General features: G+C 49.9%; 1 protein-coding gene across 1 annotated transcript; it reads right to left on the reverse strand.

The window, feature by feature from the left end:
- Positions 1-20,286: 20,286 nt before the first annotated feature.
- Positions 20,287-23,903, reverse strand: KLF2 (KLF transcription factor 2). Its single transcript, XM_055542071.1, has 3 exons — positions 23,735-23,903; positions 22,725-23,550; positions 20,287-22,194 (listed from the first exon to the last, which is right to left on the reverse strand). The coding sequence occupies exons 1-3, from the start codon at positions 23,807-23,809 to the stop codon at positions 22,019-22,021; spliced, it is 1,077 nt and encodes a 358-aa protein (XP_055398046.1). The 5' UTR covers positions 23,810-23,903; the 3' UTR covers positions 20,287-22,018.
- Between the last annotated feature and the right edge of the window lie 240 nt (positions 23,904-24,143).

Consider the following 24,143-nt stretch of genomic DNA (forward strand, 5'->3'; position numbering starts at 1 on the left):
ACTACAGTACAGTATGATACAGCTGATTGTGTCAATTGGGTACCTAGGCTAACTTTGAACAAATGAAACTTACAAACATGCTCTCAGAATGACTTGTTCATAGGTAGGGAACTTCCTGTAAATCTTTCAGGTCTAATGTGTCATTTCAGGCTGGTGTTTCCTTATTTTTGCCTCAGCAGTGGCCACGGGACTGGAAAAGGTCAGTTTTCATTCCAATCCCAAAGAAAGGCAATACCAAAGAATGTTCAAACTACTGCACAATTGCACTCATTTCACACACTAGCAAAGTAACGCTCAAAATTCAAGTCAGGCTTCAACAGTATGTGAACCATGAACTTCCAGATGTTCAAGCTGGATTTAGAAAAGGCAGAGGAACCAGACAGCAAATTGCCAACATCTGTTGGATCACCGAAAAAGCAAGAGAATACCAGAAAAATATCTACTTCTGCTTTATTGAATATAAAGCCTTGACTGTGTGGATCACAACAAACTGTGGAAAAATCTTAAAGAGATGGGAATACCAGGCCACCTGACCTTCAGTTCAGCTCAGTTCAGTCGCTCAGTCGAGTCCAACTCTTCGTGACCCCATGAATTGCAGCACGCAGGGCCTCCCTGTCCGTCACCAACTCCCGGAGTTCACTCAAACTGATGTCCATCGAGTCGATGCCATCCAGCCATCTCATCCTCTGTCGTCCCCTTCTCCTCCTGCCCCCAATCCCTCCCAGCATCAGAGTCTTTAACAATGAGTCAACTCTTCGCATGAGGTGGCCAAAGTACTGGAGTTTCAGCTTAAGCATCATTCCTTCCAAAGAAATCCCAGGGCTGATCTCCTTTGGAATGGACTGGTTGGATCTCCTTGCAGTCCAAGTCACTCTCAAGAGTCTTCTCCAACACCACAGTTCAAAAGCATTAATTCTTCGGCGCTCAGCTTTCTTCACAGTCCAACTCTCACATCCATACGTGACCACTGGAAAAACCATAGCCTTGACTAGATGGACCTTTGTTGGCAAAGTAATGTCTCTGCTTTTGAATATGCTATCTAGGTTGGTCACAACTTGCCTTCCAAGGAGTAAGCATCTTTTAATTTCATGGCTGCAATCACCATCTGCAGTGATTTTGGAGCCCCCCAAAATAAAGTCTGACACTGTTTCCACTGTTTCCCCATCTATTTCCTGAGAAATCTGTATGCAAGTCAGGAAGCAACAGTTAGAACTGGACATGGAATAACAGACTGGTTCCAAATCAGGAGAGGAGTATGTCAAGGCTGTATATTGTCACCCTGCTTATTTAACTTATATGCAGAGTACATCATGAGAAATGCTGGGCTGGATGAAGCTCAAGCTGGAATCAAGATTACTGGGAGAAGTATCAATAATGTCAGATGACACCACCCTTATGGCAGAAAGTGAAGAAGAACTAAAGAGTCTCTTGATGAAAGTGAAAGAGGAGAGAGAAAAAGTTGGCTTAAAACCCAACATTCAGAAAACTAAGATCATGGCATCTGCTCCCATCAGTTCATGGCAAATAGATGGGGAAACAATGGAAATAGTGAGAGCCTTTATTTCTGGGAGCTCCAAAATCACCACAGATGGTGACTACAGCCATGAAATTAAAAGACACTTGCTCCTTGGAAGAAAAGCTATGACCAACCTAGACAGCATATTAAAAAGCAGAGACATCACTTTGCCAACAAAGGTCCATCTAGTCAAAGCTATGGTTTTTCCAGTAGTCATGTGTGGCTGTGAGAGTTGAACTATAAAGAAAGCTGAGTGCCAAAGAATTGATGCTTTTGAACTGTGGTGTTGGAGAAGACTCTTGAGAGTGACTTGGACTGCAAGGAGATCCAACCAGTCCATTCCAAAGGAGATCAGCCCTGGGATTTCTTTGGAAGGACTGATGTTGAAGCTGAAACTCCAGTACTTTGGCCACCTGATGGGAAGAACTGACTCATTTGAAAAGACCCTGATGCTGGGAAAGATTGAAGGTGGGAGAAGGGGAAGACAAAGGATGAGATGGCTGGATGGCATCACCGACTCGATGGATGTGAGTTTGAGTAAACTGTAAGTTGATGATGGACAGGGAAGCCTGGCGTGCTGCAGTCCATGGGGTCGCAAAGAGTCGGACACAACTGAGCAACTGAACTGAACTGAAATGTGTCATTTCAAGCTGCTGTTTCCTTATTTTTCTGTCTGGATGATCTGTCCTTTGGTGTAAGTGGAGTGTTAAAGGACCTCCCCCTTAACCAGTTTTAAATCCTGTCTCCTTCTTCGCCAGGTACACACACACATACCCCCCTGAGGTCTAAATGTGCATGTGGGTGTGCATGCTTAGTTGTGTCCAACTCTTTGTGACCCCATGGACTGTAGCCCGCCAGGCTCCTCCGTCCATGGAATTTTCCAAGCAAGAATATTAGGGCGTGTTGCCATGCCCTCCTCCAGGGGATCTTCCCCACCCAGGGATTGAACCTGCATCTCCTGCATCGGCAGGCAGATTCTTTACCACTTCACCACCTGGGAAGCTGCTGTGTAAATAGCCAGCTTCAAATCCACCCATCCATTCACACTCCCATGGGTTCTCGCTCAGCCTCTTCCTTGGCAGAGAACACTCACACCCTTTCCTGAAAAACAAAGAGTATCCAGTTTGAAAAACTTTGTTGTGAAAAATTCCAAGCACAATAGCGAGAAGAGTACAATAAACCCCGTCACCTAGCCTCACTCTGGATTTTGCCACTTTCTCTTCACCCACCCCTTTCTTTCTCACCCTCTCTCTGCAAACATGCTTTAAAGTTCAGTGATGACATCACTCCACCCTTCCATGGTCAAGTGCACTCGGCTAAGACCTGTGGGACCTTCTCTCATAACCGGCAAGCATGGTCACACCTAAGAAAATCAAGACTAACGCCTTCCTTTTACCAGTCAAATCTTCTTCCATTTTACCGTCAGATGGGCAGCAGCTTGTGATTCTGCAGCATCATCAAATTTACCACACTGGTGCTTGGGAGTGCTTAGGGGCTGATTCACCCTCCCCCCGCAGGCTCCCACCCATGGCAACTGGTTCCCAACCCGTTCACGGTCCAGAGACCCAGCTCAATTGGACCGGAACCCAAGGGTCTGGGCTACCTGGTCTGAGCAGCATTTTGCCAGAGGATGCTTGATTATCTACACACTTGCTCCAATGACATGAAATCACATCTTCAAAGCCAAGTTCATTTAAAAGGACATTCTAGTCCTGGAACAGTGGTGGAAAGCTATTTTTAAAACAGGAAGTATCTGAGCAACAAAAGAACCTGCCTCTTGAAATAATGGAGTAAATATTTCTGCCTCCTTATCAGATCTGGTGCCTTTGAAACATGGTCCTTTTTTTTTCCCCAAAATTTTCCCCAGTAAAAGTTACCAAGAGCTGTACAAATTGTATCATGAGCTGTTGTCGGAAAAACATAGAGGGTGGAAATGTGATCTTATCACGAGCGTATTCCAGAGAAATTACGTGATGTGGGCTTGCGCAGCTGCAGTCGTGTTTGTCTTTAGCGGGTCTTTAAATATCTCACTTTGATTTACTTTCTGATGGCCATGCTGTGTGGTCTCTGCTTTGTGACCTTGGCTCTCCAGCCTCAGTTTCCTCATTTGGCCAAGGAGTTTGGACTATGCAACTAAAGAAGACTTTCTAGCTACAGGGTCCTTAGGATTATTGTTCAGATCTCTAAAAAGGCACATATTTTAGGATCTCGGGTAATGTATAAGGAGAAAATGGAGTAGATGTCATTCTGGCAGCCTCATCTTTGCTGAAAATATTTTGTCCACATGTAGACAACCATATTGCATTATAATCATCAAAATTGCTAAGAGACTGGAACTTGATTATTCCCACCACTCAAAATAAATGATCGTTATGTAATATGATAGAGGTGCTAATTGCTACCATGGCAATCATATTGCAATAGAGAAATGTGTCATTTCCTGTCCACTTGAAACTATCACAACATTGTTAATTGACTACACTCCAATACAAAACAAAAAGTTTAATGAAAAATATATAGAAATGTATAAAATCAACATGTTGTATACCTTAAGTTGACCCAGTGTTAAATGTCAAATATATTTCAAAAAATTTTCTGAATAAAATATTTTCCATGCATGACATTTTAAAAAATATCCCATCAAAGGTGTTATTAAAAATAAATAGGTAACTGACTGAAATAAAACATTTGCCATGCCCATATCTGACCAAAAAAAATTTGTATTCAGAATATATAAACCACTCCTACAAACAGCTCATATAAAAAAGGGTCAAGGACTTAAAAAAAGACCTTTCACAAAGGAAGATGTGCAAACGGCAAACCAGCTTAAGTGCTCACCAATAATAGTGATTTAGGAAATACAAACTAAAGCCACATGCGATATAGGTGGTCAAATAAAAAAGGCTGACATCATTAAACATTGATGAGAATGTAAAACAACCAGGAATTCCATACACTGCTGGTGGGAATGTAAAAAAAATTTAAAAATATTTTGCCCACTCTTGATAATGATTTGATAGCTAAGGGAGAAATATTAATTTAAATAACACTAGGGACTTTCCTGGTGGTCCAGGGGTTAAGAATCCATTTTTTTTTCTTATTTTTATTTTAATTGGAGGATAATTGGTTTACAAAATTGTGTTAGTTTCTGCCATACATCAACTCAACATGATTCAGCCATAGGTATATAGATGTTCCCTCCGTCTTGAACCTCCCCCCCACCTCCCACCCTATCCCACCCCTCTAGGTAGTCACATATCACCACCTAGATCTCCCTAGGTTTGAGCTCCCTACGTCATACGGCAAATTCCCACTGGCTATCTCTGTTACACACGGTAACGTGGAGGTTTCAACGTTCTGCTCGCAGTTTATCCCAGTCTCGCCTTTCCTTACGGTATCCGCACGTCTGTCCTGTATGTCTGTGTTTCTATTGCTGCTCTACAGATAGGTTCATCAGTACCGTCTTTATCAGTACCGTATATATGTGCTGATATATTTGTTTTTCTCTTTCTCACTTACTTTATTCTGTGTAGTAGGCTCTAGGTTCATTCACTTCATTAGAACTGACTCAAATGTGTTCCTTTTCAAAGAATCCAACTTGCAATGCAGGGAATGCAAGTTCTATCCCCAGTTGGGGAATTAAGATCCCATATGCTGCAGGGCAACTGAGCACCATGACTACTGAGCCCGGTCCTCTGGAGCCTGTGTGCTGCAACTAAGACCTGACACAGCCAAATAAAAATTTACAAAGTAACACGAGTTTCATATGGTATACTGTAATATCATATAATGTAATATGGTATATAAATAATGTAAATCAGTAATATAATTATACCACTATCAATAATATATTGATATAAATATATTAATAATGTAAGTATATCTTATAAGCTTTAAAAAACTAGTATAAGAAACACTAGTTTAATAAGTGAACAATACTGAATTGCCAACAGTTTTTCTTCTACACTAACTTCAACCAAGGGGAGAGAGAGGCCTTCCCGAAGACCAGAAACATAAGGACTTTTGAGATAGTGGTCTGCTATGAATACTGTTTCTTTGTACTAAAGACAAAGGACAGAATTTCCAATCCAAGAGCCAAAAAAAGACCCAAGACAAGATGTAGCCATTGTTCCACAGTAAACATACTCTTTAAAGGAAGTAGGGATCCTGGGTCAAAGAGAGCAACGTGGTAGACCAGAACTCTGATTCCTTTCCGGTTCTAGATCCTGGAATGAGAGTCCCACAGTTTCTCTTCTCTGAGGGAAACCACTGAAGACATGAAGCTGTGCAGAGGCCATGGGTGTGCTGGAGAGGACACAGCCTTAGAGTCACACTGACTTGGTTGTAAATCCAGCTCCCCTCTCGGTAGTGGGATGAGCCTGGGAAGCCAGTTTGACCTCTGCAGTCATTTTTCCTCATCTGTAAAGTAGCGATAATAACATCTACCTCTCAGGGCTGTTGTGAGAATCCACAGTAGAATCCACAGGCTGTGGTGAGAATCCAGAACCTTCTAGATGCTCAAGGTAGTCAGAACAGTAGTAGTTGTTGTGTGTTTTATTTTTTATTACAAATTGTGGTTTGAGAAAAAAACATGTAACATGCAATTTACCATCTCAACCCCTTTCAAGTGTATGGTTCAGTAGTGTTAAGTACACAGACTTTGTTGTGCAATAGCTCTCTAGAACGTTTTCATCTTGCAAAACTGAAACTCTGTACGTACCCATGGAACAACAACAACTCCCAATTTCCCCCTCCCCCCAGCCAGTAGTAGCGGGTTTTGTTATTACTGATTCACATGGTTATTATTAAAGCTGTGGCTACTTCGATAGTGATTGCTTTGCATTTTGAGAGTAGGGTGTATATACCCTAGTTCTACTACCCAGGAACAGACTGAGAGGTAGCTCCATCCATATTAAAAATAAGCTACTATATTATTTCTTATTACAGGAGTCTTGTTCTAAAAGAACTCAATAGGGTTGAAGAAGACAGGAAGCCCAGCCCTGCCATTAACTTTCTGTATGAGTCTGTGGTCTTGGGAGAGAGGGGGGCTCAAGTGTACTGAACACCCTGTACATACCAAGTTCATTGTCAGCCACCATTCAGGAAAACGGCAGTCTTATCCGAAACCAAGACGGTACCATTAATCCAGAGGCTTTCTACTCAAGGGGGACCAGATGCCATGGCCCATCTGTGGCACCATAGGACTGTATCATGAGCTTGCCACCACTTCAACCGTTGTTACTTTTTTTTTTAACCATGGTTATTTTTATAGCTGATGATGAGACTTTCCTGGAAATGGCTTGGCCTTCTTGTATAGAAAGCTTCTGCACTTAAACCTGGGTAGTTGGAATGCATGAGCCCTGGCATGAGCCCTTGACTGAGACATTCCCCCAGAGCAGATCACTTCCAGCCCAGGAAGAATTCCAGGGATGCTCAGCCTTCCCGAGGACCAGTTCTCTTAGGACACTTGTTTGAGGCCACAGAGCCATCGCCCTCTCTCCTGTGTCACAGGAGAGACTCTTGGATTGGAAATTCTGTCCTTACTTTCTAGAGAGCTATTGCCTTACTTTGCCTCCCCTGCCTGGCCCTCTCAGGAAAGAAATAGATCTGCCAGGATTGAAGGCAGAGGGAGAAGGGGACAACAGAGGACAAGATGGTTGGAAGGCGTCCCTGACTCGCGTGAGTTTGAGCAGGCTCCAGGGTATAGTGAGGGACAGGGAGGCCTGGTGTGCTGCAGTCCATGGGGTCGCAAAGAGTTGGACATGATTCAGTGGCCAAACAACAACAGGGGCAGAGAGTTCTCCCATTTTCCATTCCTCATCCCACTTTCTCGAGCTGCAAGCTTTTCCCAGATGCTGTCTCTCTCTCTCAAATATTGACTGGGCCAAGGAAGGTGGTTCCTTTGATGGAGGAAGTGACAGGAACCTGATTTGCAGCTGGAAGGGTGGAAGCGGGGACATAGAATATGTCACCCATGACAGCATCATCTCTGTTCCCCCACCTGTGTCCTGGCTCGGGAGAAGTCCCTGCATGTGGCATTTGGGGGACAGTATGTCTTCAGGGCATTTGTCACATTTCCAGCAATTTTTTTAATACTTTTTTTTTTGTATTGAGGTGTTTCAGGTGAACAGTGAAGGGACTCAACCATACACGTACTCCCTTAACCTCCCTTCCCATCCAAGCTGTCATAATATTGAGCAGAGTTCCCTGTGCTATAGGACCTTGTTGGTTACCCATTTTAAATACAGCAGTGTGTACATGTCAATTCCAAACTCCCTAACTGTCCCTTCCCTAATCCTTCCCCCCAACCTTAGGTTCTCTAAGTCTGTGAGTCTCTTTTTGTTTTCCAGCAATTCTTTTTCTCTGTCTCTGACTGCTTCTCTCACATCCACACCAGCCCCTTTGAACCCTGTTTTTGCACACATTGTCTTGCTGACACTGTACCCCAAACCCTAGGTCACTGCCACGTGTATTCCCTGAACTAAAATTCTTCGGAAGCGTGGCTGAGCAAACAAGCAGGCGTTTTCCATCAGTCATGGGCTGAGTCACCTCCCAGCAAAACAGACTGAGGGGTCCCCTGGGCTTGTGTGCTTTCTTGGGGGCTGCAGGGACCCTGGATAGATGGGAGATTTTTCAAGGCATCTGAAGGGCTGAAGTCAGCCAGTGAGATTCAGGGAGCTACTCTCGCCTAGGTCCTGCCTTCACCGAGGGTCTGTGGTAGCTGTGACGGTGGATCTAGAAAATTCCTCCCACTTGGAGTAGGTTACATGATCGCAGAGCCTGCTCTCACCAAATCACCTTCCTCCTGTTACCCAAGAGGCTGGGATTAGTCTGTTCAAGCCCTGAGTCCTGGACACCCTTTCCTGCTGTCGGTCATCTGTAACTTTCTCCTAGGAACCTGCTGTGCGTGCATGTTAAGTCGCTCAGTCGTGTCCGACCCTTTACAACTCCATGGACTGTAGCCATTAGCCAGTTCTATAATGAATTAGAATTCTATATAGAATTACCTAATGAAAATAGAAAAGAAGGTTTGAATTTTCACCCTTTCTGTGTGTCTGTTGCTAATGTAATACTGTTAGCAAAGGAGATGCAAAAGGGGCCAAGAGGCTACAGGTCAGTTCTGTGTTATTACTCTGATTTTCCTACCTATTTGCTTATGTATTAAATTGTGGTAAAATACACAGAACTTAAAATTCACCATCTTAGCCAATTTCAAATGTAGAGTTTAGTGGCATTAAATATCTTCACATTGTTGTTCAACCGTTGCCACAATTTTTTCATCTCCCCCAACTGAAACTCTGTCCCCGTTGAGCACTGATTTCCTACGCCCCTCCCGCAGCCCCTGGCTCCCACTCTTCTACTTTCTGGTGGTGACTCCTCTGGGGACCTCATATAAATGGAATCGAGCAGTATTTGTCCTTCTGTGATTGGCTTACGCTACTCAACATGATGTAGGGTTGAACCATGATGTCCTCAAGGTCCATCCACGTCATGGTGTGTGTCAGAATGTCCTTCTTCTTAAGGCTGAATAATATTCCGTCATGCAGGTGTGTGTGCATTGTGCACTCTGTCTGCCCCTGTGTGTATGTACCATGTTTTGTTATCCATGCATACCTTGATGAAATTTTATTTTACATTTCCATGCATGAAAAGAATTTCATTCAAAACAGCAACATTTCACAATTGAAGTCTCTATTCCCAATTGTTTTTTTTCAAAATTGTTTTTATCGAGGTGAGATCCACATAAAGTAAAATTACTCATTTAAAATGTATAATTCAGTGGCATTTAGTATGCTCACCATGCTGTGCAGCCACTGCTTCTAGTTCCAGAACATTTCTATCATTCCCCACAAAAAACCTGTCTCCATTAGCAGTCACTCCCCACTTCCCCTCCCCAGCCCCTGACAACCACTGATTTTTCCGAGCCCATGGATTCGCCTGTTCTGGACATTTTTGATACTTGGGATCATGTATTAGGTGGCCTTTCTTTTCTGGCTTTTCTCTCTCAGCCTGATGTCTTTGAGTTTCATCCATGTTGGAGCATGTGTCTGTTCTTCCTTTTCATAGCTGAGTAATATTCCATTTTGTGGATGAGCCACATTTTGTTTTCTTCTTTTTTTAAAAAATTTCTTGGCTGCGCTATGTGGCATGAGGGATCTTAGCTCTCCAATCAGGGGTTAAACACATGCCCCTTGCATTGAAAATACAAAGTCTTAACCACTGGACCACCACTGATTTAGCCACTAAGTCATCTCTGACTCTTGGGATCCCGTGGACTGTAGCCCACCAGTCCATGCGGTTTCCCAGGCAGAATACTGGAGTGGGTTGCCATTTCCTTCTCATGCTTCCTTCCTTCCTGGCACAGGGGATCTCCCTGAGCCAGAGATTGGCTGCGTCTCCTACATTGAAGGCAGATTCTTTGCTGCTGAGCCATCAGGGAATCCCAGGAGCCATCAGGGAAGTTCCCTATTTATTCATTATTTGATGGCCACTTGGCTTCCTCCTGCCTTTTGGCTACTATGAATGCTGCTGCGATGGTGGAGTAGGTTGCCATGCCCTCCTCCAGGGGATCTTCCCAACCCAGGGATCGAACCTGGGTCTCCTGCATTGCAAGCGGGTTCTTTACCATCTGAGCCATCAGGGAAGCCCATGAACATCCCAGTTGTTTCTTAAACAGATAAGCCAACAACAGCAACACCAGTAATGGAAATAATTGCCAAAACTTTTCTTCCAGGCAAAAATCTTGCAGGAGCCCCTCCCACTCAAAAAGACATCCTTGAGATACATGCTTACACTGGAGGGCGAGGTCACCCAAACTGACGCTCTCCTTGTGCATTTCCATTGGCCTCCTGACTTTCTCGTGCAGAAGTCAGCTTGGAGGCTGACAGTCGTCAGTGGTGTCAGGTCTGCCCCGAGACACGGCAGTCCCCTCACTTCCAGTTCCACCTCCCAGGGGCCAGCAGGATTCAGCAGCAAGAGATGGCTTGTTACTTTGAAGTTCCACTGTGTGTGTATGTCTCTGTCTCTCTTTTTTGTTTTGGTTGCACCATGCATCTCTCCAACCAGGGATTGAACTGGGGCCCTCAGCAGTGAAAATGCAGAATCCTAACCACTGGCCCGCCAGAGATTTCCCTGTCTCTCTCTTAATAATGAGGGCTTCCCTGGTGGCATAGATGGCAAAAAATCTGCTTGCAAAATAGGAGACTCAGGTTCGATCCCTGGTCAGGAAGATCCCTGGAGAATGGAATGGCTATCCACTCCAGTATTCTTGCCTGGAGAATTCCATGGACAGAGGAGCCTGGTGGGCTTCAGTCCATGGGGTCACAAAGAGTTGGACATGACTGAGCGATTAACAGTTTCACTTTGCACTTAATAACGAGTTCCTCATTGAGCATCTACTGTGTTCCAGGCGTAGCACAGACCCCAGCCATTGGACAGCAGCCACCAAGACACATGCTAAGGTCCTTTTGATAGTGGAGGAAAGGGGGTCCTGGGAGTCACAGATTGACAATAGTGAACCCAGGAGCTCGGCTCTCACCTGGCTGATGACCACAAGCCCCTGCTGGTTGCTGGGGCTGCCCCTTTGAGTCAGCAGGGGCTCAGATTTTGGCAGGTAGGGCCAAGCTGGCTACAGGCTCCTGTGATGAACAGCACAGATGCAGGCAGAGGGTTGGTGGGAACCAGCCATGCTTGATGGAACAGGCGCCAACTTCTGAGATGAGAAACCCTTCCTTTGACAAACCTCTGTGTGACTCAAAACGAACTGACGAGCCCCCAATGAGCTGCCCTAAGTCACCCCGGGGCGCACTGAGGAAATGAGACATCAGGATGTATTTGAGGTTTGGGGTTCAACGGAAACACACTGGGAATGTGGAGAATTCTGCTCCCGAGAGCTGGGATTGGTGCCTCTGGGCACATTTTAAAGCCAAGTGAAAAACGGGGCTGGCTGGACTCCTGATCCTGGTTTCTCTCCTTGCTTTGAAATATCATAGAACCCCTGAGGCCACAGACAGCGGGGGGTGAGCCAAGGAGTGTGTCTTTCGGTCTTGGGACAGTCCCCAAAAGGCCAACTCGGGGTCAAGGTTGAAATCAGGGGTGTTGGAGGTGGAGGGCAATCCAGATGTACTGGAGAAGGCCAGACAGCAACCTCATGAACAGTGAGCAGCATCTGGCACTCGGCGGGTGCAGAACTATTTCCTGAATGACTGTGGCAGTTTAGAGCCGCACGTCTCAAAGTACGGCTGAGCCAGTCCCCAGAGCGTGGCACAGATGTCAACTTCTGGGCCCTGCCTGAGCCCCCCCAGATGAGATTCAACTTCTCCTGGAGGAATGGAGGGGGAGGAAAGAGCGGAGGCTGAGCTCCCATAGTGTGGGGGAAGGAACCTGACTTTGATTTACTTTTCCGACCAGCCCAGATGGAAGCTGTCACTCTCAGAGACTGAGCAGTTGCCTGGGGCCACAGCCAGAAGACCAGTGTTAGAGCTGGGGTGACCTGGGCCACCAGACTCCAAGTCCTGTCTACACTGCCTACTGCATACAACCCCACATGAGCATTAGCACAAACTCCTGGAGTTGATCAGAAATCCTGTCATCCCAGGAAGGCCTGAATTTGGGGTTTGGTTGCATATGAGGACCTGGGGACACAAGTGCTAGGTCCACTCATGGGTACTGACTTCTCAACTGCCCCCCTCCCCCACCATGTAGGTAGCACCCCTCACTCCTGGCTGCTCAGGCTTCACTGGATAAGGGTGCCAGGTACCCATGCAAGTGTCTCCACCCCAGTGAGGTCAGGCCTGCATGGTGGGAAGAGGGTTTGCTGGGGGAATCAGGGCAGACTTCCTGGAGGAGGTGATGCTTGAGCTAGGCCTTGAAGGATGGACTAAGGTTTCCATGGATGCATGGAAAGGGCTTTTGGGCATCAGGGACAGTCTCTGCAAAGATGTGGGGTTGGGGAGGAGCCAGGATGAGTCAGAGTGGTGGGGAGACAGAGATTAAGATGAAAGGTGAAGGGTGAGAGGGAAGAAGCAGAGGTTCAGAGGAGAGAGACTGCTGACTGTTAAAGACTGGAATGCAGAGTGTTTTCAGCATATTCTCAACAAGCAAGGGAGAAGCGTATCTGGATGGCTGGGGGATACTCTCAGAAGCAACCCCCATGTAAACCCCACCGGAGCCATGAGGAGCTGCCCTTGGGGGTTTGGGGGTCACTCATGTGCTGCAGGACAGGCTCCCATTCTGTAGGCCACACCCCTTTGGGAACCACAAGAAATCCCCTGGGGACACCAGAGACTTCACAGATCCCACCCCCCCAGATCTGCAGATGAGCCCTGGGTCCACACAGGCCCCCAAGCAAAGCCGGATGCGTGTCCTACCTCCCCCCAGCCTTGGAGCTCAGGCCCCTGCAGCGAATCTCCCACCTCTGGGATTTGCTGGCTCTATCCTGAAGCAGGTCTCTCTGTACTATTGTTACTTCATTTCCACGTATTTCCAAGGTTGCCAGCTTTCTCATGTTTGGGGTTTCTAATTTCATTCCACTGTGGTTGGAGAACATACTTGGTATTATCTCAAGCCTCTTCAATTTGTTGAGGTTGGTTGGTGGCCCATCCTGGGGAATGTTCATGTGTATTCTGCTGCCTTTGGGTGGAGTGTTCTAGACACGTCTGTTCAGTCTTGTTGGTTTCCATGCCTGCGTGTTCAGTCGTGTCTGACTCTGCGACCCCATGGACTGTAGCCTGCCAGACTCCTTTGTTCATAACATTTCCAAGGCAAGAATACTGGAGTGGGTTGCCATTTCCTCCTCCAGGGGATCTTCCCGACCCAGGGATCGAACCCACATCTCCTGCATTGCAGGCAGATTCTTTACCACTGAGCCATCAGGAAAGCCCAATTGGTTTCCAGACTCCCTCTACTGAAGAAGAAAAAAAAAACAGTGGTGGAGGGGAGAGAAGAACAGAAAGGCTTGTCAATAACATGTTCTGTTCACGCTGATCTAGGTTAAAACAGAGCAGGTCCTGGGAAGCAAAGGCCATTGGCAGGCACTTGGCCTGTGTGTCTGGCTCTTGTGACTCAGGGCAGCCAAGGGACCCAGGAGGTCTAGCTGGCCGATCCCACTGAGTGGCCTCTGCTGCTTCGGAGTGAAGGCAGATGATGTTGGCCTAGCTCAGGCCCTGGCCTGGTGGAGGGTCTCGTGGTCTGGCCTCCAGGCATCTGTGCGCCCTCTCGAGAAGGCTGTCCTGGGCCTTCTGTGCCTGGTAGGGTCGGGTACTGGCTTCACACAGAGCATCTTGTAGGCTGAGCGGGCAGGCGGGCGTGCCGGGTGTGAGCGGCACCTCTACCGCAGGCCGGTCCAGCTCCCTGTGCGCCTCAGCCTCTCTGCACAGCCTGTGCTGCTGCGAAAACACAATTTCCGGACCACCCCAAAGCCGGGCCACTGGCAGTGCTCCCCTCCCCTCTGCTGTTGCCCCCATTTTACAGAGGAGGAAACCGAGGCGCAGAGTGTGGCTGGTTGGAGCTGACGGTGGTGAGCTGGTGTTGATGAGAGATGGGCGCCTTGAGCGATTTGCAGCTGGGCCTGGGCGAGCTGCTCAGAAGAGAAAAACACATCTGAGTTTCCGAGAAGCGGTGAATAAAGCTTTCAAAAGAAAACAAGAGATCCAGGATTCTACTTCTGGGTCGATCGCCAAAGAACTGAAAGCAGGGTCTCAAAGACATGTGTGCACACCCATGTTCATGGCAGCTTTACTCACAGCAGTCAACATGAGAGAGCAGCCCAAGTGTCCATCAGTGGATGAAAAGGTAAACAAATGTGGGCTATCCACACGGAGGAATATTACTCAGCCTTAAACAGGAAAGAAATTCTGAACTATGTGACAGCCTGGATAAACCTCGAGGACACGATGCTGAGTGAGATAGGCCGGCCACAAAAGGACACAGGCGGTGTGACTCCACTCCCACGAGGTCCCTAAAGTAGTCAGATTCGTAGAGATAGAAGGTAGAGTGAAGGGTGCCAGGGCCTGGGGTCGGAGCTGGGGAGTTTGTGTTGAGTGGGGCCAGAGGTTCACTTGAGGAAGAGGAAAAATTTCTGGAGATGGATGGTGATAATGGCTGAACCACAGTGTGAGTGTACTTAATGCCACAGAACCATATGTACACTTAATACTGGTTAAAATGGTTGATTTGGGGACTTCCCTAGGGGTCCAGTGGTTAAGACTTTGCCCTCAGATGCACGGCAGGAAGGTTTGAAGCTCTCCTGGATGGAGAGCTAGGATCCTACCTGCCATGCAGCCGTAAAACCAAAACATAAAATGGGGCCAATATTGTAACAGGGCTTCCATGGGGGCTCAGATGGTGAAGAATCTGCCTGCAGTGAAGGAGACCCGGGTTTGAGAGTGGGCACACACACACAGAATTGTAACAAATTCAGTAAAGACTTTAAACATGGTCCACATGAAAAAAAAATCTTTAAAAAGGGTTAGTTTTGTTACGTGTATTTTTGTTGTTGTTCAGTTGCTTAGACGTGTTTGACTCTTTGTGACCCCATGGACTCCTGTCCTTCACCATCTCCTGGAGTTTGCTCAAACTCATGTCCATTGAGTCGGTGATGCCATCCAACCATCTCATCCTCTGTCGTCCCCTTCTCCTCCTGCCCTCAATCTTTCCCAGCATCACAGTCTTTTCCAATGAGTCGGCTCTTCACATCAGGTGGTACTTCAGCTTCAGCATCAGTCCCTCCAAGGAATATTTAGGGTTGATTTCTTTTAGGATTGACTGGTTTGATCTCCTTGCTGTCCAAGGGACTTCCTAGAGTCTTGTATTTTATGACAGTGAAAAAAGAAAGAAAACAAGAGATGGACGGGAGGAAGATGAGGAAATGGAGAAGACAGAGGGTGGATATGGTACTCAGTCCTGAAGCAGGGTCTTGTCAGAGTCCCTGTCTCCATTTTCTCTAAATTGTGTGACTCCTAGAACAGTGAGCTCACTTCTCATGGTTGGTCTCAGCCAAGGTCCCACCCAGGGAGGCCCCTAGACAGAACCAGCCTCCAGGGTCTGGGGTGAAAAATACTAAGGGAACCAAGAGAAGAGTAGGGGAGGGTGTGTGGCCTCAGAGAGAAAGGGGGGTGCCTTCCCGGCCACGGTCATGGTACAGGAACCATGTTAACGGGCTTGAGGGACATGGCACAAGGCTGGTGGTCACCCTGGCCTGCATCCTTCTGTGGCTCCCACTGTCCTTCAGTCTTGCATCCCAGACTCACCCCTGCCTCCTCCTGTGGGTTCCAGCCAGATCCACCTTCTCCCTCTTGAAAGCCCCCTAGGTGGGACCTCCCTCTACCCTCTGCCTCCCAGGTGGGTCAATCCATAAGCCCTAGCATTGGAGGTAGGATCAGTGGCGGTCCCACAAGGCTGAGTCAGCTATGTCCTCCGAGAAGCCCAGCAGAGGCTCAGGGACCTGTGGAGGAGGCCAGTGGGGCAGGGTGCAGAGCCGTGTGGGACTGGATGGCCGCTGGGTCAGCCTTGGGAATCTGGGTGAGGATGTAGGGGGACGGCACTCCGAGAAACTCTGGCTTTTCCTGCTGTGCGGCCTCAGGAGGGCTCCTCTCTTCTCTGAGCCTCCCCGTGCACTGCTCACCTCCCTGGCACATCAAAGAGTTCATCGGCCCTGCCCGCCCCAGTTTCACCTATTTGGGTAATGTTGGCCAACGTGCAGTCAGGCCCGGAGGAGCCCAGTCATTTGAAAGAAGTCCAATGGTTGGTCTCAGCCAAGGTCCCACCCAGGGAGTGTGGCCCAGCAGGAGGATGGCATTGAATCCTCCACCCCAGAGAGTGTGTAAGGTTAGCTGGACAGACAGGGCCTGGAAGGGCAAGGAGCAGCTGGCCAGCATTTCCAGCTGTGTGAATGGCAAGTGCAAAGGCCCTGAGGCAGGTCTGGAAGGCATGTCTGTTTATTCGCAGAGCCCCGTGTGGCCATAAATGTAACCCTGCCCCCACCCGCTCTCTCTTCTAAAAGAAAAATTAAAATGGGTGGAGGATGGGGCATTGAGGTTTGCCTCCTCCCTCTGCCTCTCTCATGAACCAGAGTGAACCTGGCCTTCTGAAGGTGCACAGTGAAGGGAAAACCCCTACCTTCAGAGCAGAGTCCTAGCACCAGTGAATGACTCTGGGAAACACCTCCGGGCCTCAGTTTCCTCTTCTACAAGGACAGGGAGAGGATGCCTCTGAGGGGCTTTCCCCTGGTTCAGATCGACAAGCAGAGGTGTTGGGACTTGAGATTCCAGGGCCAGCTTCTTTCCCCTGGTGTCTGGTGACAGCCAGTGGGGCCCCCGCCCCTTGCCTGGTGGCCTCGTGCCTGTCCCCTGAAGATCCGGTGGTGTCTGGCTTTGAGGCCTCAAAGATTCCCCCAGTACAGCTTGGCTTGGCTGCTACTAGTGGCTATGGGAAGAAAGCAGGGAACAGCATTTCACATCTGGAGAACAGCAGGTGCAAAGGCCCTGAGGCAGGACTGAAGAGGAGCATGTCTGGTAGACAGTAGGGAGAAGAGTGTGGCTGACTGAGCACGTAGGCATGAAAGAGAGCTGGGCAGGAGGAGGTGGGGCCCCACAGACCACAGTGAAATCTTTGGACTTATTCTAGAATGATAACAACTTGCTATATGATACCATCTGGTTTTACCGGGGAGGTGAAATTGTCCCCAATATGTGGCCCATGTAGAGGAGCCACTGGGTCCAATGCCCTAGTTGGTCTGTGTTTTGGCTGCACGGGGCCTTTGCATGTGAACCTTCTCTGGTTGCGGCAAGCTGGGGCCGACTCTCTAGCTGCAGTGTGTGGTCTTCACATCCTGGTGGCTTCTCTTGTTTCAGAGTATGGGCTCTAGGGCACACAGGCCTCAGCAGTTGGAGCTTGCAGGCTTTAGAGTGTGAGCTCAGTAGTTGTAGGGCACAGGCTTAGCTGCCCCATGGCACATGGGATCTTCCCAGATCAGGGATTGAACTCATGACTCCTGCATCAGCAGGCAGATTTTTAATCACCGGACCACCAGAGAAGTTCCCTTCTTTTGCTTTATATTGCAAAATCTCAAGTAAGTCCATCCACCCAGTTAGGCTCCCTTCCCCCAGACACCTATGTTTCCTGAGCCTGCTCCTCTTTGCCCAAGATCTTCTGGAATATGAGTTTTCCAAGATATTCAGAGGGAAACCTCTCAAGTACTCACTGGGGGCTTCCAGGCCCGCCAGGTAGTGTGCAGGAAGAAGAGGGTAAGTTTGATGCAGTTTAGCATGTAGGTCTTTCCAGGTGTGGAAAGGAGCTGTGATATCAAGATTGGGCCAACCTGGGTTTGAGCCCAGCTTCCACCACCTACCCCTGCACGGGGCTAGGGGGTAGCCTTACTCTGTTGGCACCCACTATCCACATTTGGAAGATGGGGGTGGCTATTCTCTGCCCCCACACACCACAGCTTAGTGGGAAGGTTGAAAGAGAGAATTTGTGTTAAGGGATAAAAGTACCTGCCGCAGCCAAGAGCTCAGCTCAAGTTCTCACTGCCTTAGTCACTCAACAAACACTTGTGGATACTGGCTCTGGGTGATGAGGTGAGGCTGAATCACTTCTGCTTCCCCAGAACTCTGCTCAGGACTGAGGCATTGGGAGTATTTGCTGAATGAATGAGTGGAAGAGAGAGACAGATTGAGAGAGAGAGAGAGAATGGAACAGAGGTGGAGAGAAGGAAAGGAAGAGAGATTGAGAGAAAGATTATCAGCTATCTATGCATCCTTCATATCTATCATCTATCCATCCATCCGTCATACCTATCTATCCATCATCTATCTATCCATCCATCCATTCATCATATCTAACCATCATCTATCCATCCATCATATCAGCTATCATCTGTCTATCCATCCATACATTCATCCATCATATCTATCCATCATATCTATATATCCATCCATCTATCCAGTCATCTATCCATTCATTCATCTATCCATCCATCTATTCAACTATTCATCTGCCCATTCATTATATCTAACCATCATCTATCCAACCATCCATCATATCTATCATCTGTCCATACATTCATCCACATTCATCTATCATATCTATCCATCGTATCTGTATATCCATCCATCCATCCAGTCATCTATCCATTCATTTATCCATCATATCTATCCATCTATCATCTATCTATCGATCTATCATCTACCCATCCGTCATATCCATCTACCTGTCTATCTGTTTCTATATCTAGAGACACGTCACACACCTGCTCAGCATGAGTCCAGGCACCTGCCTGGTGCTGGTGCCTCTGAGGACCATGCATCAGTGACCTCTCGCCTGGAAACCCTGTAGGGCGTGGCTGAATCTGGGTGCTAGCTCAGCTTTGCTGATGGGGTAGGGTGCTGAGTCAGGCGTGTACTGGGACTCACCTCCTCCTTTGAAGGCTCTCCCTGCCCCCATTTCACACCATATCATTCTGCAGGATGCCTGGACCTCCCTGACCTACAGGAAACTCCTGTGAGAAAAACAGCTCCTATATCTTTCTCCCATCACTGGAGTCACTCTTGGGAGAGCATTTTGGGCAATACCCAAAGCCCTCCAAAACTGTTATCTTTTTCAACCCTAGGGGGACAATCTGAAATATGGTCCAGCATGTATATACAGATGCCCAGTGCTTGTCTGCATAAGCAACTCCTGGCCCATCTAAATGGGATATTATGCAGCCATTTAAAACGATGAGAAAACCATATCATGGAGGAAAATAGATGGAAAAAGTTATAATCTTTCCTGGAAAAAAAACAAAAGGTACAGTGATAGTCACAGCCATGTGAAAACAACTCAATCACTGACCAGCAATCCCTTTCTCCAAAAAAACCTTTGATAGGAACTGGGTTATAGAATGAAGGGCAAAACTTATTTTTTTTTTTTTTCTGGTTTAATACTTTGTAGTTTCTCAAGCGGACACCAGGAAGGAAAAGTGTTCTGCGTCTTCTCACAGGGATGGAGACGGGGCCCAGCAGTGAAGTTTTATTCATACTTTTCTCTGGGTAGCATCGTCTATCATGAAAGCTTGCTCCCTGAGATGGAGCCCCTTCCTCGCTGATAAAAGTGATGAATGAAGATGATCGTTTAGGAACCTGAGCATTTCAATTGTGACATTAATGACAGTGGGACCGAATGACTCTCTGAGGAGCGAACTGCCTTGTGTCTGCTACAATGCTTCTGCAGCATCCCTGGCTCCCGCCCACTGGATGCAAGAAGCATCCCCCAGTTGTGGCAACCCCAAATATCTCGAGATCAGGTTGCCACTGGCTGAGAACCACTCATCTGGAAGATGTTAGTCAAGCTTTGGGTTTCAGAAAGGGGCAGAGAAAACAATAAGCGAGGGTTTCTGCATTAATCAGTGTGAGCCGGCTCTTTGCAGGCCCGTGTCTTTTGCCGAAAGGTACAGCTGTGTAGGAGCCTGACACTTTCTATTGTATCAGTCAGAGATACTCAGGAAACAGAAACTTCAGCAGCATCAGTCCCTTCACAAGTAGCCTCTCACTGGAGCCAGAGGCCTCTGGGAGGTGTTTTCAAGCCAGTGAGAAAAATGGTTTTACCCCAAAACTCAATGAGAAAGATCAAAGGACCCTACCAAAAATTACTTAAAATCTCTTTCAAGTCATTCTTCTACTCCTATTGCCTCTGAAACCAGCTCCGAGCAAAGAGGGCGTGTTTCCAGAGATAGAGGGGGCCAGTGCTCTGCTCTGGAATCGTTTTTTGTTTTTTTTTTTTTGCAAAAGCTGCAGAGAGAGGATACAGAGGCTCACACACTCACACTCGCATGCCCTGCATCGCTAGCGGAAGTGGGTCCAGGCTATTGACTCAAGAAAGATGAATCAGATTGTCATCTTCCATTTCTGCTTTTTGTGGATTGCCAAACACTCTCAGCTGTTTCCAGGGCTGCTGGGGAGGCGGGGGGGGGGGGGGGGGTGGTGGTAGGAAGGATGAAGAGAGGGAGGGAGGGAGGAAATCCCAGCCTCTGTCGCAACAGGGCAACAGTGTTTTTAAAACAGGCACTGCTTACAAGCTATTTTCACTTTCTGCAAACAACTTGTGCAATTGTTAGTGGCCATAGTTACCCACCCAGGGCTCCGAGAAGGGGGAAGAGGAGGGGGAACCTGGCAGGGAGCAGTACCTCCGTGCCTGATCCGAGGCATCCAGGGGGCTGTGTGGGGATGCTGTCTTGCTCACGACTTCTTGAGTGGACACCTCCAACCATCAAGGCTGGGGCTCTGATGTGACTCTGTCACACAAAGGCTGCAGGGGAGGGTCTTCTAACCCTCCAACACCAGCAGCAGGTGGCTTGTTACAGAAATCCCTCTAGTGGGATCTGGGGACCCTTGGGAGGCAGACAGACCAGGTTGACACCTTGACATCACTGTTCCATAGCTATCTCTCTGGGCCTCTTGTTTTCTCCTCTGGAAAAGAACATTCACCATTCATGACCCTCAAACATGGATTTCATTTTTTTTTCCTAACAAGATGGGGAACTCATCTTAAAAAAAAAAAATTCTACTAAAAGGCAAGACTAGTGAAAGGCAATGAAGGTCAAAAACTCAGCATTTTACCCCTTCCAAAAAAAAAAAAAAAAAAAGACTGTGCTTTACAAAAGTTTGGCTAAAACCTCAGAAGCTTCCAAAAAGAGGTAAGACTTTTTTCAGCCTAGAGAAGGCCACGTCAGTGGGACCAGCAAGCAGTTTCTCCAGCTCTAGGGAAAAGCAGGCAATTTATGGTTCAGGGATCAACCTTAAAATAACTCCTTCACTCCTAAAATGCAGTGTTTAAATTTATAGAAACACCCACAGGTTCCTGGCAGCTGGGGGCTGCAACTGGCAACCCCGGGTGCTAGCTGGGGCAGGACTCCCCTCACCCAGACACTGCCAGGCTGCCCTCCATCTAAGCTGCCTGTCCCCACATCCTCTCACCCCTCCCAACTGTCCCAAGCCCCCAGTTATCCAAGCGGCCAGACCAGGGCTGTGATTTTTTTCAAACGATGCAAAACTTTTTTTTTAATTAAAAAAAACCAGCAAAATCTTATAAAAATGTTCTACCAGGTAGTCAAAATGCCCGCTTGTCTCATTTACAATAATACAATATGTCACAGTTTCTATGTACAATATTATAAAAAAGGTTGCACAGTACAAGTTAAGGCGTTATTTTTCACAAGGCATCAAGCCTCGATCCTCTAGTGTAGACCCGGTGGGGCCGGGGGAAGACGACGCTTAATTATTGCACCATTTTGAAAACAAAACTCGTCAAGGAGGATCGTGGTCTTCTCCCACCGGGCCTTCAGTCTCTGCTGGGGGTCGGGCATCATGGCGGGGGGGCGGAGAGGGGCACCCCCTCGGTGGCCACGCTGTGCCCGGCCCCGGTCCTCTGGGTCCAATAAATACCAGTCACAGTTTGGAAGGGGGCCGTGCCCGGCGCGTGGGACCCGCCACGGCCGCGCGCGGGTGGGGGTGGGGGGCGTCCGGGCTACATGTGCCGCTTCATGTGCAGCGCCAGGTGGTCGGAGCGCGAGAAGGCACGGTCGCACAGGTGGCATTGGAAGGGCCGGTGGCCCGTGTGCTTGCGGTAGTGGCGCGTGAGCTCGTCCGATCGCGCGAACTTCCAGCCGCAGCCTTCCCAGTTGCAGTGGTAGGGCTTCTCGCCTGCAGGGAGAGGGCGAGAGCTGGTCTTAGTTTTCCTCCTGCCGGAGACTCCCGGTACTCACTCTGCTGCCTAGTGGCTATTCGGGTGCGCACATCCTACCCCTAACCAGCTCTCCGAAGTGCTCCCGGCTACTTTTTAAACCTGTAGGCATCCTAGGCACATTATCCCTCACTCCCCGGTCTCGCGATCCTCACTCCCCCGGGGTCCGAGGCGCACCCTGTCCGCTCCTCCTCGGTGTCTAGAGCCAAGCCCCCAGGGGGCTCCTAAGCCTGCTCTCTCTCGCAACAGTCTGAGACACAGGGCCCCCCTAGGTTTCCTAAGTGCTCACCCTTGCCCAAAGTCCCGAGCCACGCTCCCAGGAGGATCTAGGGGCTCACTCACGCCCCAGGTTCCCGAACCACGCCCCCAGGGGGCTTTCTAAGACCTTGCCCCCTGCCCAACCCTTGGGCTACGCCCTCTGGGGGTTCCTAAGCATGCCCTTCCTCTAGCGCGCCCTCGCAGTGGTCCCCAGCCCGAGCTCGCCGCCCACCTGTATGCGTGCGCAGGTGCGCCTTGAGGTGCGAGCTCTTGGTGTAGGTCTTGCCGCAGCCCGCGTAGCTGCAGGTGTGAGTGGCCGTGCGTTTCCGCGGCCAGGACCGGCGGCCGCGCTTGGGCTTGGCCTCCAGCAGCTCCAGCGGAGACGCAGGCGGCGTGAGGAGACCTCGGGCAGCGGGTGGCGCCAAACCCAGAGCCGCGGCGGCGGCGGCCGCGTCGTCAAAGAGACCGAAGGCGGCAGGCGCGGACGGCGCGTAATGCAGGCCGGGCCCGGGCGCGCCGAAGCCAGGGCCGCCGAAGGGAGGCGGGAAGGGGGCGCGCGGGCCGGGTGCAGGCAGGCGCGCGGGGCCATCGGGACTGAGCGGTGGCGTGTCGGCCGGTGGCGGGGGCCGGCCTCCGGGGCCTCGCATGCACGCGGCTGCCGGGCCTGGGGCGCCCTCGCGCTTGAGGCCCCGTGGTCCGCGGGCCAGGCCGGGCGGGCAGCCGTAGCCGCCGCCGCCACCGTCCGCCTCAGGGGGCTCAGCCTTCACCAGGCGGCCCGGCGGCGCCAGCAGAAAGCGACCGTGCAGCGCGGGTCCCGGTGGCACGTCCAGTTCGGGCCGCAGCAGCTCGGACACTAAACCGCCCGCGGGGGCGCCATAGGGAGGCGGCGCGCCGGGGTCCGGGTAGTAGAACGCCGGCGGCGGGGGCGGCGGGGGCGGCGGGGGCTCCGGGGCGGACTCAGCTCCCAGGCCGTCCAGCCCCATGGACAGGATGAAGTCCAACACGCTGTTGAGGTCGTCGTCGGTGCCGCCTGCCTCGGGCTCGGTGCGCGGCCAGCGCTGCGGGTGACAGGGCGATAGGCGCGGGCGTGAGCGCGCGGTGGGGCGGGGATCGCGGACCGCTACCCGCCTTCCATTACCCTAAGCCCGCAGTGCCTGCCGCCTGCGTTCTCCTACCCCGCAGCCCACGTTCTGCTACCCTGAGCCAGCCGCCCCCGCCGCCCGCGGTCCCTGCCGCCCTCACCTCCTGCAGGCCGCGCTCCCGGCACGGGCTAGCGAAAGTGGAGAAGGACGGGAGGATGGGCTCGCTCAGCGCCATGGTTGGGACTTGGGGCTGACGCGGATTCGGGACACCGGTGAGTGGCTGCCCGAAGCCGGGCTGGTCGGGGCGCGGGCGGGCGGGGACTGCTCTGCGGGCCGCGGCCGGGCCCGCCCAAGCCTTATAGGCGCGGCGCGCGCGGGGGCCGGGCCAAGGCGGCGGCGGCGGAAACGCGTCCCGGATGGGGACGAGCTCCGGGCGCAGCCTAAATTTAGCCGCGGTATATAAGCCGGCGGGCGGCGGCGGCCGTGGCCACTGAGGCCGCCAGGGCCCTGCACGGCCGGCTCGGCCCCTAGCGCGAGCAGCCAGGCCGCGCCCCTACCCCGGGCCCGCC

Source organism: Bubalus kerabau, chromosome 1, assembly GCF_029407905.1.
Source record: "Bubalus kerabau isolate K-KA32 ecotype Philippines breed swamp buffalo chromosome 1, PCC_UOA_SB_1v2, whole genome shotgun sequence".
NCBI classification, from domain to species: Eukaryota; Metazoa; Chordata; class Mammalia; order Artiodactyla; family Bovidae; genus Bubalus; species Bubalus kerabau.

Excerpts from the sequence above, each read along its gene's own strand:
- KLF2 (XM_055542071.1), bottom strand. The coding sequence starts at position 23,809 with ATGGCGCTGAGCGAGCCCATCCTCCCGTCCTTCTCCACTTTCGCTAGC. Across the intron at positions 23,551-23,734 it reads GGGAGCGCGGCCTGCAGGAG|CGCTGGCCGCGCACCGAGCC; the intron begins GTGAGGGCGGCA and ends TGTCACCCGCAG. Across the intron at positions 22,195-22,724 it reads GCACCTGCGCACGCATACAG|GCGAGAAGCCCTACCACTGC; the intron begins GTGGGCGGCGAG and ends CTCTCCCTGCAG.